The sequence below is a fragment of the Microtus ochrogaster genome, chromosome 21 (genome assembly GCF_000317375.1).
Source record: "Microtus ochrogaster isolate Prairie Vole_2 chromosome 21, MicOch1.0, whole genome shotgun sequence".
NCBI lineage: Eukaryota > Metazoa > Chordata > Mammalia > Rodentia > Cricetidae > Microtus > Microtus ochrogaster.
Genome location: NC_022022.1, coordinates 11,099,240 through 11,113,217, shown reverse-complemented (window position 1 = coordinate 11,113,217; position 13,978 = coordinate 11,099,240). Strand labels below are relative to the sequence as shown.

Below are 13,978 nucleotides of genomic sequence, written 5' to 3'. Positions count from 1 at the left end.
ACTTGTCCAGTGGTAGATACATATATTTGACTTGTCCAGTGGTAGATACATATATTTGACTTGTCCAGTGGTAGATACATATATTTGACTTGTCCTGAAACTGCTGAACTCTTCCTTCCAGGTGGTCATTTTATTTTACATTCCCACCAATGGTATGTGAGGAACCTAATTCCTCTACTTTCTCACCAACACTATAGTCAATATGTAATGTTTCAGTCATCATTTCCATAGTGATTAGAATTGATTTAAGTGAACAGACTGTTATGTTTTAATTTAAATTTTAAAATTTGTTTATGGATGTTCTGCCTGCATGTATATATGTACATATGCATGTGACATATATGCCGTGACCAACAAAATAAAGAATCATGTAGTTTTAAAAGCAAGAAAGCTATAGGAACTGACAAAAAAAGGGGGGGGTAGTTTCATTTTTTTCCGATTAACTAAAAAAAAATCTAAAATGGTTTCTTTTATAGAGTCTACAGAGACCTTATGAACTAAAAAGGAGGGAGGGAGGGAGGGAGGGAGGAAGGAAGGAAGGAAGGAAGGAAGGAAGGAAGGAAGGAAGGAAGGAAGGAAGGAAGGAAGGAAGGACGGACCGACCAGTTAGAATATTCTTCTCATCCCTCCTCACCTACCACGTAGCCCAAGCACAAGGACCTTGTTGAACACATGATCAAATTAAAAACCCTTTATGAAGCTCACAGAAGTCCAGGCAGCCCTTCCTACTTTCTCTTGACTGCTTTCATGCCATCCCTGTCTCCTTTTCCTTTCCTCACTGGCCTTATTTTTGCTATTCAAAAGAACTTTTCTACCTCATTGAATTTTTAAATTCTGTTAATTTTACCTCATGTAGTTTATTGCCAATCACTGCTTTCCTAATTCCTACTCACCCTACAGGTTTCAAGGAAGTTTAACTCCTTACTAGATTTACTCTGTGCTTTCCTCTTTAAGAAACAATCATGATTAGGATTTTAAATATGTACACTCTCTGCCAAGAAGCCTCTCGTCTCCAGTGTTCCTCAAGTCAATTAAGTGCTTAACATATCTGTCAAGTAAATATTATGTTTCCTTTTAAATATAAAAATCTCTTGGTTCTTCCCCTAAAGTTACTTTATAAAAATTATAGTGGAGGCAAGCTAATTATAACTAATATTTATTAAATATATACATTACAGACACCAACTTACATAAATTATTTAATTTTCCTAGTAAACTTAAAAGGCAAATTCAATTAGACTCAACCATTTAAGAAATTAAAGAATGATTGGTTGGGTATGGTGGCACACACCTTTAATCCCAGCACTTAGGAGGCAGAGGCAAGTAGATCTCTTCTCTTAGTTTGATGCCAGCCCGTTCTACAGATAGATTGGGCTATACAGGGAGACCCTGTCTCAAAAAACAAAAACAAACAAACAGAAACTACAAACTCTAATCTCACTTTCCTACACCGCCTGCTGTATTACAAGCAAGTGCTGATCCTTTGAGCTGCACACAGGCATGTGGAAGCCATAGGAGCAGTCTGCAGAGTCACGTTCTCTTCAGTCAACCTGGCATGGTTTCTAGGGATGAATGCAGATGTTAGACTTGTAAACAAGGGCTTCTGCCTGCTGAGCCTCCTGGTGGTCGAAAAATGCAGTCTGCTTTCATGAGAAGGTGATAGGAAATTGTAAATGAATAGCAGAATGCTTCATATTTTAATGTTTCACTTACATTAATAGTGTATGTGCTTGATTAATACAGTAGGAGCATTGGCAGATTGTAATATTTTCCTTCTGACTGGTAAAATAGTTTTAATTAGGTTCAAGGTCGGGATTTCAGTATACTGAGGTCTAAAAGCAACATATTCCTGGAAACATGGATCACTTAGACTATAGCTGCATTTCCTTCAAATATTTGGGAACTTGTCACATATTGGGCTCTAAGTTCTGGTTGTCTAAAGATCAAAGAGAAACAATCTCATGTTCAAATCATAAAGTTATTCCTCATGTGGGTATATATAATGATGTACACACCCCACAATAATTTATTTTTTAAAATTTATTTATTTATTATATATACAGTGTTCTACCTGTATACATGCATGCACAATAGAAGAGGGCACCAGTTCTCATTATAGATGGTCATGAGCCACCATGTGGTTGCTGGGAATTGAACTCAGAACCTCTGGAAGAACAGCACTCTTAACCTCTGCATCATCTTTCCAGCCAATAACTGAATTTTTTTTAAGGTCTCACCTCATTTTTTTAAAAAAAGATTGATTGATTGATTATGTATGCAGTGTTCTGTATGTATATATGTCTGCAGGCCAGAAGAGGGCATCAGATCTCATTACAGATGGTTGTGAGCCATCATGCGGTTGCTGGGAATTGAACTCAGAACCTCTGGAAGAGCAGTCAGTGCTCTTAACCTCTGAGCTATCTCTCGAGTACCCCTCACCTCATTTCTTTCTGGCTATCTAATTGTCATCTAGGACAATTAATTGTAATACAATTAATTGTATCTAATTATAACATCTTAGGAAAAAGGCTAATGGTAGTAATTCCCAACCAATTTCATATCATCTATCTCTTCAATATCTCCCAGTAGTGAGCACTTTTTCAAGCCATTGCTAATAGTATTTTAACATCTAAAACAAAATCATTATGCTGACAACCAAACCACACATTACATTCACATATTCAAGTACAAATCAGCTATTTTCTGGATTGTGCAAAATAGTTAAGTCTGAGAGTTTATCTCTGTATTTCATATTAAACTTTGCAATATTCATTTACTTTGATTAATGTCAATGTTGGATTTCTCTATGCGAATTCCTAATTTGGCCTAATTTCAGCTCCATTACATAATTTCTTGGAATATTATTACTGTGACTGCCAAACAAAATCAGTCTTTTGGAATGCACGACTATACTTTGTGTTAAACGATTCTTCTAAATCCCTGTTGCTTAATAATGCCATTCACAACACAAAGCCATTACTCATTCAGCACTCAGTAATGTTGGTGATGCAAGGAAACCTGCCCTATGAAAAATTATGTAAAAATACAGCACAATTACATACAGCACATAAAATTTTAAAATGAAAATAATGACTACTATTGATGGGTGTATTTACTATACTTTTTTGGTTGTTATAGTCCTTGCAGTTATAAGAAGACTTCACAACCTGGCATAGTGGACGCACAGCTTTAATTCTGACACTTGAGAGGCAGAGGCAAGTGTGTCTCTGAGTTGGGAGGCCAACTTAGTCCCTATGGTGAACTCTAGGGTAGCCAGGACTATAAACTGAGAATCTGTCTTTCAAAATAAATGAAGGAAGGTAGGTAGGTTGGTTTCTTATACATCATACAGATAAGCACTATACCACCAAGCCACATGCCCCAACACAAAGTTTACTCTTAAAAATGTTTGCTTTCCGTGTTATGATGGCAACAGCTTCATAAATTGAATGCTGAAGGGAAGTACCATGCTCATCAGCAGGTGGCCAACACAAAACAAAATCTGGTAATAAAAAAAAATGGTATTTTTTGGAGTTTTGTTTTTTTTTTTTGTTTTTTTGTCTTGGCTTAAAAAACAAACAAAGAAAAGTTTGTCTTTTATTTATATATTATGGCTTCCAAATTTGTATCTCTATGGGATTTCTGCATCCATATCTATATGTGTTCATTTGGCTCCCTTTTTCTTCCTGTCCATTTGTTTTGCCCTATTGAAGTTATTTTTATTTTATATTAAAGAAATAACTTACACACATACACAAGCTTATAGACCAGTGGTTCTCAATCTGTGAATCACAACCCCTTTTGGGGGTCAAATGACCCTTTCACAAGGTCATATTAGATAGCCTTCATAAAAGGTATTTACATTATAATTCATAATAGTAGAAAAATTAGTGACAAAGTAGCAACAAAAATAATTTTATGGTGGGAGTCACTACAACATGAGGTACTCTACTAATGGGTCACAGCATTAGGAAGAGAACCACTGTTATAGACAAAAGCCCACAGTACTAGTATGTCCTTAGAAGCAAACAGTAGAAACCAAAAAATCCATCATCTACTGCATGAACACACTGAAAGATCCAAAGCAAGGAAGAGACACGGGATACATGCCTATAACCCTACCATGTGAGAGAGTGAAATGAAAAGTCAGATTGAGATTAGCATGTGATACATAGTGGACTCCAGGCCATACTGTTCTACATTTAAAAACCTTATCCTCAAAAGAAGAAAAGAGAAAGAACATTCTAGACAACACAGTATTATTCAACCCTAAGAACAAATTGTTATTCTATAGACTTGGTAAACATTATACTAAGTGAAAGAAATAAAAGGTATAAAGAAATGAAAGACATAAAAGCCCACAAATTTTATCTTCAAAAAATGTGCATAACGGAAACAGAAGAACTATTAGTAGCTTTTAGGAGCAAGAAAAGAAGGAAACAGATAATGATGCCAATGCTACAGTTCTGAAACCTAAAACCACAGGTGACAGCTGAACAATACTTGAAACAATGACTAACTTTTCAGGTCTACTACTTTCTTGGTGTCACTATGAATAATGAACAGAGTCTAAATTTATAATCAAGAGTTTGAATCAAATTCTAACATTTTTGGGGGCTGCAGAGATGGCTCAGAGGTTAAGAGCACTGGCTGCTGCTCTTCCAGAGGATCTGAGTTCAATTCCCAGCAACCACATGATGGCTCCCCAACCATCTATAATGAGATCTGGTGCCATCTTCTGGCGTGCAGTCAGGACACTGTATGTATAATAAATAAATAAATCTTTAAAAATTTCTAACATTTTTACCAACTACATACATAGAAAAGTCACTCACCATTATTTCATTATAAATATCAACGTTACATATTCCAGATGATTTCAAGCATCAAAATTCACAAATTGCCCAAGAAAGCATTTTGTTAATTATAAGATAACTTACAAATGTAACCTTTTAACTTACATTCCAAAATTTTAATTACATTCTATTATATAGTCTAATCCTTACAGTACCAATCCGGTTACTGTCTCCTTGGTCAGGAGACCCCAATCTCTTCAAATATCAAGAAACTGTAGCAGACTGACAGAATCACAAGAAGCCAGTGGTTTTCAAATAACTTTGAAGTTATAAAAAGCATCATTTAAAACTCTAACACAGCCAGGCAACGGTGGCTCATGCCTTAGATTCTGGCTCAGAAGTCAGAAGCAGATGATCTCAGTGACTTTGAGGCCAGTCAGGAATACACAGTAAGAACCTGTTTCACAGTCCTACTATTTCAGCAGCTTCACTGCTCCTTGACACCCTGGTGACCCTCAAACAAAAGTCATACAAGTAGGGGGAAAATAGTATAATCCTCAAATATTTTATTTATAAAAGCTGAAGAAATGAGAAACCTCAGCACTTTATGATTCATCTTCTCCTTTTCTTCATTATTTCTTCTCTTTTACTATGTCCCCCAAAGTGCCTGATATCTAAACCTTTCAACACAAGCCACTCTCTGCTCAACTGGTTTTAAGGAGTGGATAACCATTACTGTACTTGTTTAAATAGACTCTTCTAACTTTAAAACATGGAGGAATACCAGTTTCAACACAGGAACTTTAAAGTTAAATATGTGTCCTTTACTCTTCAGAAGGTTCGTTCAAGTAAATTATTGGTCCTGAAACTAAAAAAAATTCTGAAATATGTATCTTTTTCAATTAGAATGAGATTTTAAACAATTTGTTTAACTTAAATACAAACCTGTATAGGTGGAATATCTGGCAATGATGGAAGGTTTTCTGGATTGGTGACTGAGGGAATTAGTTCTATTGCTGTAACAGATGGGCTGGTGGGACCTCGATTTGCATTTGCCATAGTTGCTGTGGTAGGGCTTGTTGGGTTGATTGGATTGTGTGCTGATACAACAGGAAAGGGTCCAGCATGCCCTGGGTTTGAGTGCTGTTTAAGAAAGAAGGTATTATAATTATGTGCTCTTGCCACCATCTCTGAATCATACCTTAGAACAATATAACTATCTTTAGTGTATCCTTTCCAAACTAAAAGTATCTGCAATTGACAAAGAAATGGAGCCTCTCAAACTTATACAAGAGAAGAGTTTGAACTAATCTTTCCTTTTTATGTACTATCTAGGGTAAACAGATTTGCAACTAATTGTCAACTTGTCAGCCTACTACTGATATGATCTTCAGAACAAGGATATAAAGGTGTAGAAGGACCAAGTTTACAAATAGCCAGCCATGGAAGGCACAGTTCTGAAGACAATAATCTGTGATCCGTTAGTCGCCTATCTAAATAAAAAAAAACTACAAATTTAACAATATGGTAGAAAGAAATTATGACACTGATTCCTAGTTCTAATACTATGAAGTTTTAAACAGTCACATAATCTCAGTAATTGTGATATATAGATAAATGATCCCTTAATGGTTTCATAGACTGGGCTGCTAATGAGAATTAAAAGTTAATATATGTGCAGGTCTTTGGGAAATCACTAAACATACAAAATTAAATCAATCAAATATTAAAAAACTAAAAATGCTGGCAGTGACTTCTGAAGGGAAAACTCTAAAACCTAATGGTCTGATTCTTGGTACCCTTTCAAATGTTAAACCTTGGTACTCACAATATTTAAAAGTACCCCAAGAACTAAGGGGTACAAAAGTATATCAATAGTTACAAGGAAACCAGCATCTTCAGTCTTCCTAGGTATTATTTTAAAAACGTATTTGCCGCCAGGCGATGGTGGCACACGCCTTTAATCCCAGCACTCGGGAGGCAGAGGCAGGCGGATCTCTGTGAGTTCGAGACCAGCCTGGTCTACAGAGCTAGTTCCAGGACAGGCTCCAAAGCCACAGAGAAACCCTGTCTCGAAAAAACCAAAAAAAAAAAAAAAAAAAAAAAAAAAAAAAAAAAAAAAGACTGTGTCATGAATGGTCTTTTCACAACTGTCCTTCTCTCACTTGACAAAGTAATGGCATACTGCTGAAAAATATGGGGGAAAAAGCTAAAACCAAATTACAAAGTTAAACAAAGGCACAATTGAAAAAGGACTTGGGTATCAAAGGGGCTGATACTGCAAATCAACAAAAATGAAGAGCCAATAAACCCGACTAATGAAACAGAACTGTGAAAAGCTCCATTAGAAAACATTCAAAAAAGCGAAAGTATTTTTGTAATAAAATTTCCATTGTCCAATTACATTAATTTTTATCAATTTTCTTGAGCATTGCATAAAAACAAAACACAGTAAGAATCAATTATTCTTATTTTAACAATGAATAATAGTAAAAAGCATATAACTGAAAAGGAGGTTACAAGACTACACTTAAGATATACTTTAAAAATTTTTACATCATTTGATTAGTATTCTTTTTTATGTATATGAGCGCCTACATGTATATGTGTGCACCACACATGTGCAGTGCCCAGAGAGGTCAGTAGAGGCCATCAGATACCTTGGAAAGGGAGTTACAGACAGTTTGAACGCCACGTGGACACTGGGAACCAAAGCCAGGTCCTCTGCAAGAGTAGAAGTGCTCTTAACTGCTGAACCATCTCTCCAGCCTCATCTGTCTTAAACCACATAAACCTATTTTGTTTCCATATCTGTGTACAAATAATACAATGATAACTTTTCAACAGAAAGGATTTAAATCTTAGGAAAAGCCTTTGCTATCACTCGATTTAACCAATAATTTTTGTTAAAAATAACTTTATCTGGGCTGGAGAGATGGCTCAGTGGTTAAGAGCATTGCCTGCTCTTCCAAAGGTCCTGAGTTCAATTCCCAGCAACCACATGGTGGCTCACAACCATCTGTAAAGAGGTCTGGTGCCCTCTTCTGGCCTGCAGGCATATACACAGACAGAATATTGTATAAATAAATAAATATTAAAAAAAAACAATAAACACAACTAAATTTGTTCTTTAAAAAAAAAAACTATCTTTTTTAAAAATTTATTTTTATGTATATGAATGTTTTCCCAGAAGGTACATCTGTGCACCACATGCACTGTGTCCGGAAGTATTCATATCCCCTGAACCTGGAGTTGCAGATGGTTATGAGTCATCAAGCGAGCACTGGAAATCGAATCTAGAAGGGCAGCCTTTGTTCTAACCACTGAACCATCTCTAAGTCCCACTTTCTCACTGTCTGTCTGAGCCATCTTACATCCCACTTTTAGCTTTCAAGTCAATATTTACAATATCCTAGAAGATTTTCACCACTAGTTACAAATATATAAAAATTTTAAATATAAGGTAAGCAAACATTTTTCAGAAGTCTTTCTGGGTGTAATTTTGGTAAAGAGCTACAGAATCATTGCTTTAAGTGTTTAACATGTAGACTAAACAAGCAAACTTAGTAGAAGTTTACCCTAGTCTTTCTTTGATTTGGAAATTATTTGATTCTACCTAAGGAGTATTGGTTTCTGTGTACGTGTGCATGTCTAGCTGATGTAAACACACTCCATGTACGTAAGAGAGGGTGCTGCCATGTGAGTGCTGTGAACTAAAGAAGTGTTCATAGCCTGAGCCGTTGACAAACTCCCTAGTCCACAAATTTGAGCCTCGTGGTTATGGCTCAAAATCTGTTATAGTAACATCACCATTGTACTTTTAAATTAACCAGTGATTCTAAGAGCCTCTACAGCATGTTTGTTTAATTTTTGAGACAAGATCTCTATAGACCAGCCTGGCTTCCAACTCCTGCTACGTCTACTCTATCTCCTGAGTTCTGAAATTATAGGTGTGCATTACCATACTCAGTCCACAGCATGTTCATGCTTTAAGAAAGCACTGAGTTTGTTGGTTTTTTTTAAAAAAAAAAAAAAAAAGAATATATTTTTAACTTGAAATACTGTTTAAAACACTTCATTTTATAATCATAGTTCATACTGAGTTTACATAATTATGTAATTTAAGGGTTATAATTTTGCCTCTAAATCGCTTTTTTTTCATATTTTATTTCATTTAAAAATTTTATTCATCTATCTATCTAGGTGCTTGTGTGATACCTCCATGAGTTTCTGTGCAACACATGTGTGCATTGACTTCAAGAGCCAGAAGGCACTGCTATATCTCCTGGCACTGGAGTTATAGATGGTTTGGGGCTGCCAGGTGAGTCCTAAAAACCACACATAAGTCCTATGTAAGAATAGAAAGTGCTCTAACCACTATACCATTTCTCCATCTCTATCTAAGACAGTTGGCCTTTTAAGAGAAGGGATAATGTAGCATAGGCTAGCCTTGAAATCTCCATGAAGCCAAGGGTAACTTTGAATTTACAATCCTCCTACCTCTACCTCTCTAGCACTAGGATTACAGTCATAGTTACTAAATCTGGCTTAATTTACTTTATTATTGTTCTCTTGACAGTAATAGAGACCAAGCCTGGGGCTTCAAGCATTCTACAACTGAGCTAGATCCTAAACCACAATAATTTTTAAGATTAAGCATATCTATACTCTGCAGAAAAAGTATATAAACACATCTACATACATACATACAACTAGCCTTAAACTTAAAAATTTGTTATCAGTATTAAAATGTAATGTCAAAAAGCACAATAAAATATGAGAAAATTAAAGCTCTAACCTTGATTTTTCAGAATTATCATTTGGAACTAAAGGATAAGTCAAAAGTTCCTTCTTTTTCACTCTATAGATGAGTTTGGTTACACAAAACTACGTTAATTCATAGTATAATAGGCTTAAAGAAACAAATTTTCCTGTGCACGTTTTTTTCTGGGACAAGCAGATATAAAACAAATTGTCAGAAATATCAAAGACCCACACCAACAACTAATTATGAAAAATAATGTCTTTTAGTTTTAAAATTATATGATTCTTACAAATGTAACTCTAGGCATACTTGTCTTTGGAGGTGAGGCTGCATCATGGAATACTGAGGGCCGCTGTGCCTTGGTATCCCTGGTATTCTGGCAGCATTCTGAGCCAGTCTCATTTGATGGGCTTGAAATGCTCCACAGTTCATGTTGCCTCTTTGCATTGTTTGCACACTGATCAATCTTGGAGGCTATAAAAAGTAAAAATTGCAATTCATATTTTCCACTTTAGTTTTTGTTTGTTTCTTTTTCAAGACAGGGTTTCTCTGTGTAGCTCTGGCTGTCTGGAACTCACTCTGTAGACCAGGCTGGCCTTGAACTTCCCAGGTACAGGGATTAAGGGCATGTGCCACCACATCCAGTTCATATATTTCTACAAATCTGTTTTTGTTAAAGTAAAAGTAACAATTATAACAAAATAGTATAAAGCAATAGAATAAGCTCTTTTTTCTAGCCCAAATAATTTATAGGTCTGGTAATAACTATAAAAAATTGGTCACTCCAAATTTTCTCTATCTATCGTTTCTGGGAGAGAGGGAAAGAAAAAGAGAGGGTGGGTGGGCGGGTTAACATCAATTCATCTCAGCATGGAGATAACACTTGATTGTGAAAACGTACACAAACAAGACCAACAATAAGAAAAATTTGAGCAAATGCCTAAAGAATGCAACAGATCTTAGAAACAATCTGATTCTTTGGCTCATGATTTTATTTGTATGGGGGAGGGGGTAACGTGGTATGGAGGGGCAAAAATGTCACTACTTCCTCTGTTCTTATGTAATACCTATATTCCTCAAACTTTCCCCACATCTCTGAACTTTGAACTCCATCTAATAACTCTGAATGTGTAATTCATATACACAGAATGAAGTGTAGTCGTATGGTTTTCTTTCTAATTTCTGTCAATATTGGAGGGACACAATGCTTACCTGTTGTTGTAACATCTGTGGGGCTGTTTGCCGAGGATGCTGTTGTGTTGTTGTTGTTGTTGTTGGTACAGGAGCTGGCGGTTGCTGCATTCTCATCTGTTGTAACTGTTGATGTTTTTGTGCATACACTTGTTGCTGCATGTGCTGGAGTCGAAGCTGTGCTAAGTTAATCTGTCCTGGGGTTTTACTAATGTGGTTTGTACCTGGAGGAACTTGCCCAACTACAACATTAGGAGTATAACCAGGAGCTGGCTTACTCTCTATTACTAGATTACCTGAGGGTTTAAAAACATAAGAAGGATTTACAAATAATCAACTAAACTGTCCACTTTAAAGATGAATCACTATCTTTTCCTCCTCCTAACAATTAGCACCTCTCCTCCTAACAATTAGCACCTCAGAGCATCCAATAGCAAAGCATAAATGAGCACTAAGGCTGAAGACGGTAATTAAAAATTAAATAGATTCCAAAGCCCCTTGAACCCTCCCCCAAATAAGCTCATTATTTAAAATAGACTATCTGTTCTTACACCTATGTGCGCATGGCATGTGTATGCATGTGCATGTTTTGTGTGTGCATGGTTTTGGGCTGGTGGAGGTCAGAGGACAAGCTTTGGATATTAGTCCTCACCTTTCCAGCTAACTTAAGGCACAGTGTCTTTGCTGCTGCATAACCCAAGCTAGCTGGCCAGAGACTGAAAGAGACATCATTAGAGGAAGGATCCAGTAGGTGTGAATCAATTCTTCCATGAAAGACTCCAGGATACTCATGATGGTTGCTATACTGATTCTATGTGTACGAGTGTGATCAAATGTGTATGAGTGTTTTGGCTGCATATATGTCTGTGAACCAACTACTGTATATGCCTGGGTGCCTGAAGAGATCAATAGAGGGTATCAGATCCCTTGGAACTGGAGTTACAAACAGTTGTGAAAAGCCATGTGGATGCTGGGAATCAAATTTGTGTCCTCTGAAAGGGCAACCAGTGCCTTTAACCACTGAGCCATCGCCCCATCTTCCCATTTACTTTCCAATTGCCATTGTTAAGAGGAAAAGAATAACCTGCTAACAAATAATTTTTTATGGAAATCCTGAATGCTTTGAAGCATTTATACATTCAGTCATTTCCCTCCCTTTTTATACAGTTGTTGCTTTCTGAGAATAGAGAATAAGTTCTCAAAAGGTATGATTTAAGGTGGCTGTTGGCAGGCCACAAAGAACTCTGCTAACAGTCAATTACTTTTACACTTTTTGAAAATGAAGAACACCACACACACACAAGAGTGATTTTCTGGTACAGCACTGAAGGCAAAACTGAGAGTCCGCTTTCTTTCGTTTACCCAAAGATGCCTAACTTTAAATAGTGCAATTCATATCTCAAGGACATCACTATTTGAAACTGAGAATATTCCAACAGATGGCAGATTTCATTTTGAGTCATTTTGTTTCATTTTACTTTTCTTTAAGAGACAGTATCTTACACTGTGTCACCTACACTGGCTTCAAACTCCTAGGCTCAAGTGATCCTTGTGCCTCCATCTCCTAAACAGCTAAAAATTACAATCTGCACTACTTGCTTGGCTTTTTCACTCTCAAGTTTGTTTTGTTTCTTGTTTTTATCATCTACCCACACAACTTTCACCCATGGTCTTTAGGCCAACAATATGGAGCAATAAAAGCAAAGTTTATATTTTTACCAAGTGAAAAGAGTTCCTCTTGTCAAATACTCTTTGGAATGTGACTATAAACACTACAGTATCCTCAAGTTCCTCCTCCACTGCACCACTTGACATAAACTAATATAAGAATTATCAGAGAATAATCATCTCTATATGAAACAATCAATGTGAATTTTGAAAAGGAAAGGCTACAAAGGGACTACACCCAACAAGGACTGAAGAGTAGAGAGCATGCTCAGTGTCCAAGAGGCCAGGGTTCAAACCCCAAGCACGAAAAGCAAAAACCAGCCTGCAACTAAACAGTTTCCAACACATTACATTCCTTATGTCGCTCACATTTTAAAGTTTAAAAACATAGACAATTTGCTTAAATGGTTTCTCTTCTCAACTTAATAGCCCAAACCATATCCAAGAGATGATTTCTCACCTAAATTGACTACATTTTTGGCCCAGAAGGTAGGATCACAATGGAAACGAATTGCTCCATTGGCAGCAGGAACAGGATCACATCGTGCTTTCAAAATATGACGTAACTGAAAAGTAATCTTCAAGGAAAATAAATTCATGTTAGTCTTAAAGTTAAATGTAGTTAAGGTTAGCCTTGAACTCACAATTCTCTGGCCTCAACTTCCCAAGTGCCGGCTCAAATTAGTTAAGTCACCAAGCTCAGCTACTCTATTCTTATATACAGATGGTTACAATAGCCAAAATGCATATTAATACTTTAAACATGTTTTTGTTTTTACAATATAAACATTCTACACTTGTAAATAATAGGTCCATTAAGTAAAAATAAAGATACTATGTGTCTCACCAGCCGTTTGCTATACAGTAGTGCCGTGCTGCTGCCACTTGCAATGGCCCAGTTTGTAAAGTTCATAACATGCTTCACCTGCCGGGAAAGGCCTGTGATATCATTCTGCTGCTGGAGTAGCTTCATTTGTCTTTCTTTTGTAACATTCTAAAATAGAACAAGAGTTTCACTGAAGAATTTAAAAAGTCACATACATAAATACCTATATTTCCTTCAAGAAATATAACAAAGGAAGCCTACAACTATTTGGTGAGTCTATGAACAAACAATAGGAAGGAAAGTAACAAACAAAAGTGGGACCAAATATTCCTGCTCTAAGTTAATCCATTCCATTCAGGACATCAGCAGTAGTTTATGGTTTTTCTTTCATCAAATATAGTGTCTTCCTGTTTTTAGGTTAATTCAATACAGTCTGAGTTGACCTTGAAGAGTCATTTTATACAATCTTAACTATACTTTCTAGCTTAAAGAAAATGTGAGTTACTAGTGCCACCTACTGTTATAACTTGAGAAGGTTAAAATTTTTCTCAAACAAAGGGGAAAAGATAAATTCCAAAGGTCTAAGGGTGAAATTAAGCAAATTGGTATAACAAAGTTCAAACAAAACCTAGTTTCAGGAAAATGCTGCAGGAAGAATAAACTGCCCAAAATGAATCACTACCCAAGGAGGTGCGGCAATGTCCTATACATCTTGCCAAAAAGAACCTATCC

At 36.3% G+C, this 13,978-nt stretch overlaps 1 protein-coding gene across 1 annotated transcript in view; it reads right to left on the bottom strand.

Annotated features, from left to right (window-relative positions):
- Trim33 (tripartite motif containing 33) overlaps nt 1–13,978 on the bottom strand; it is a 92,819-nt gene that overhangs the window by 19,670 nt on the left and 59,171 nt on the right. Inside the window, exons 9-13 of the mRNA XM_005357155.3 lie at nt 13,268–13,414; nt 12,881–12,998; nt 10,774–11,048; nt 9,871–10,035; nt 5,742–5,939 (exon numbers count right to left, since the gene is read on the bottom strand). Of these exons, the coding sequence (XP_005357212.2) occupies nt 5,742–5,939; nt 9,871–10,035; nt 10,774–11,048; nt 12,881–12,998; nt 13,268–13,414 (903 nt within the window). The remainder of the gene's footprint in view (nt 1–5,741; nt 5,940–9,870; nt 10,036–10,773; nt 11,049–12,880; nt 12,999–13,267; nt 13,415–13,978) is intronic.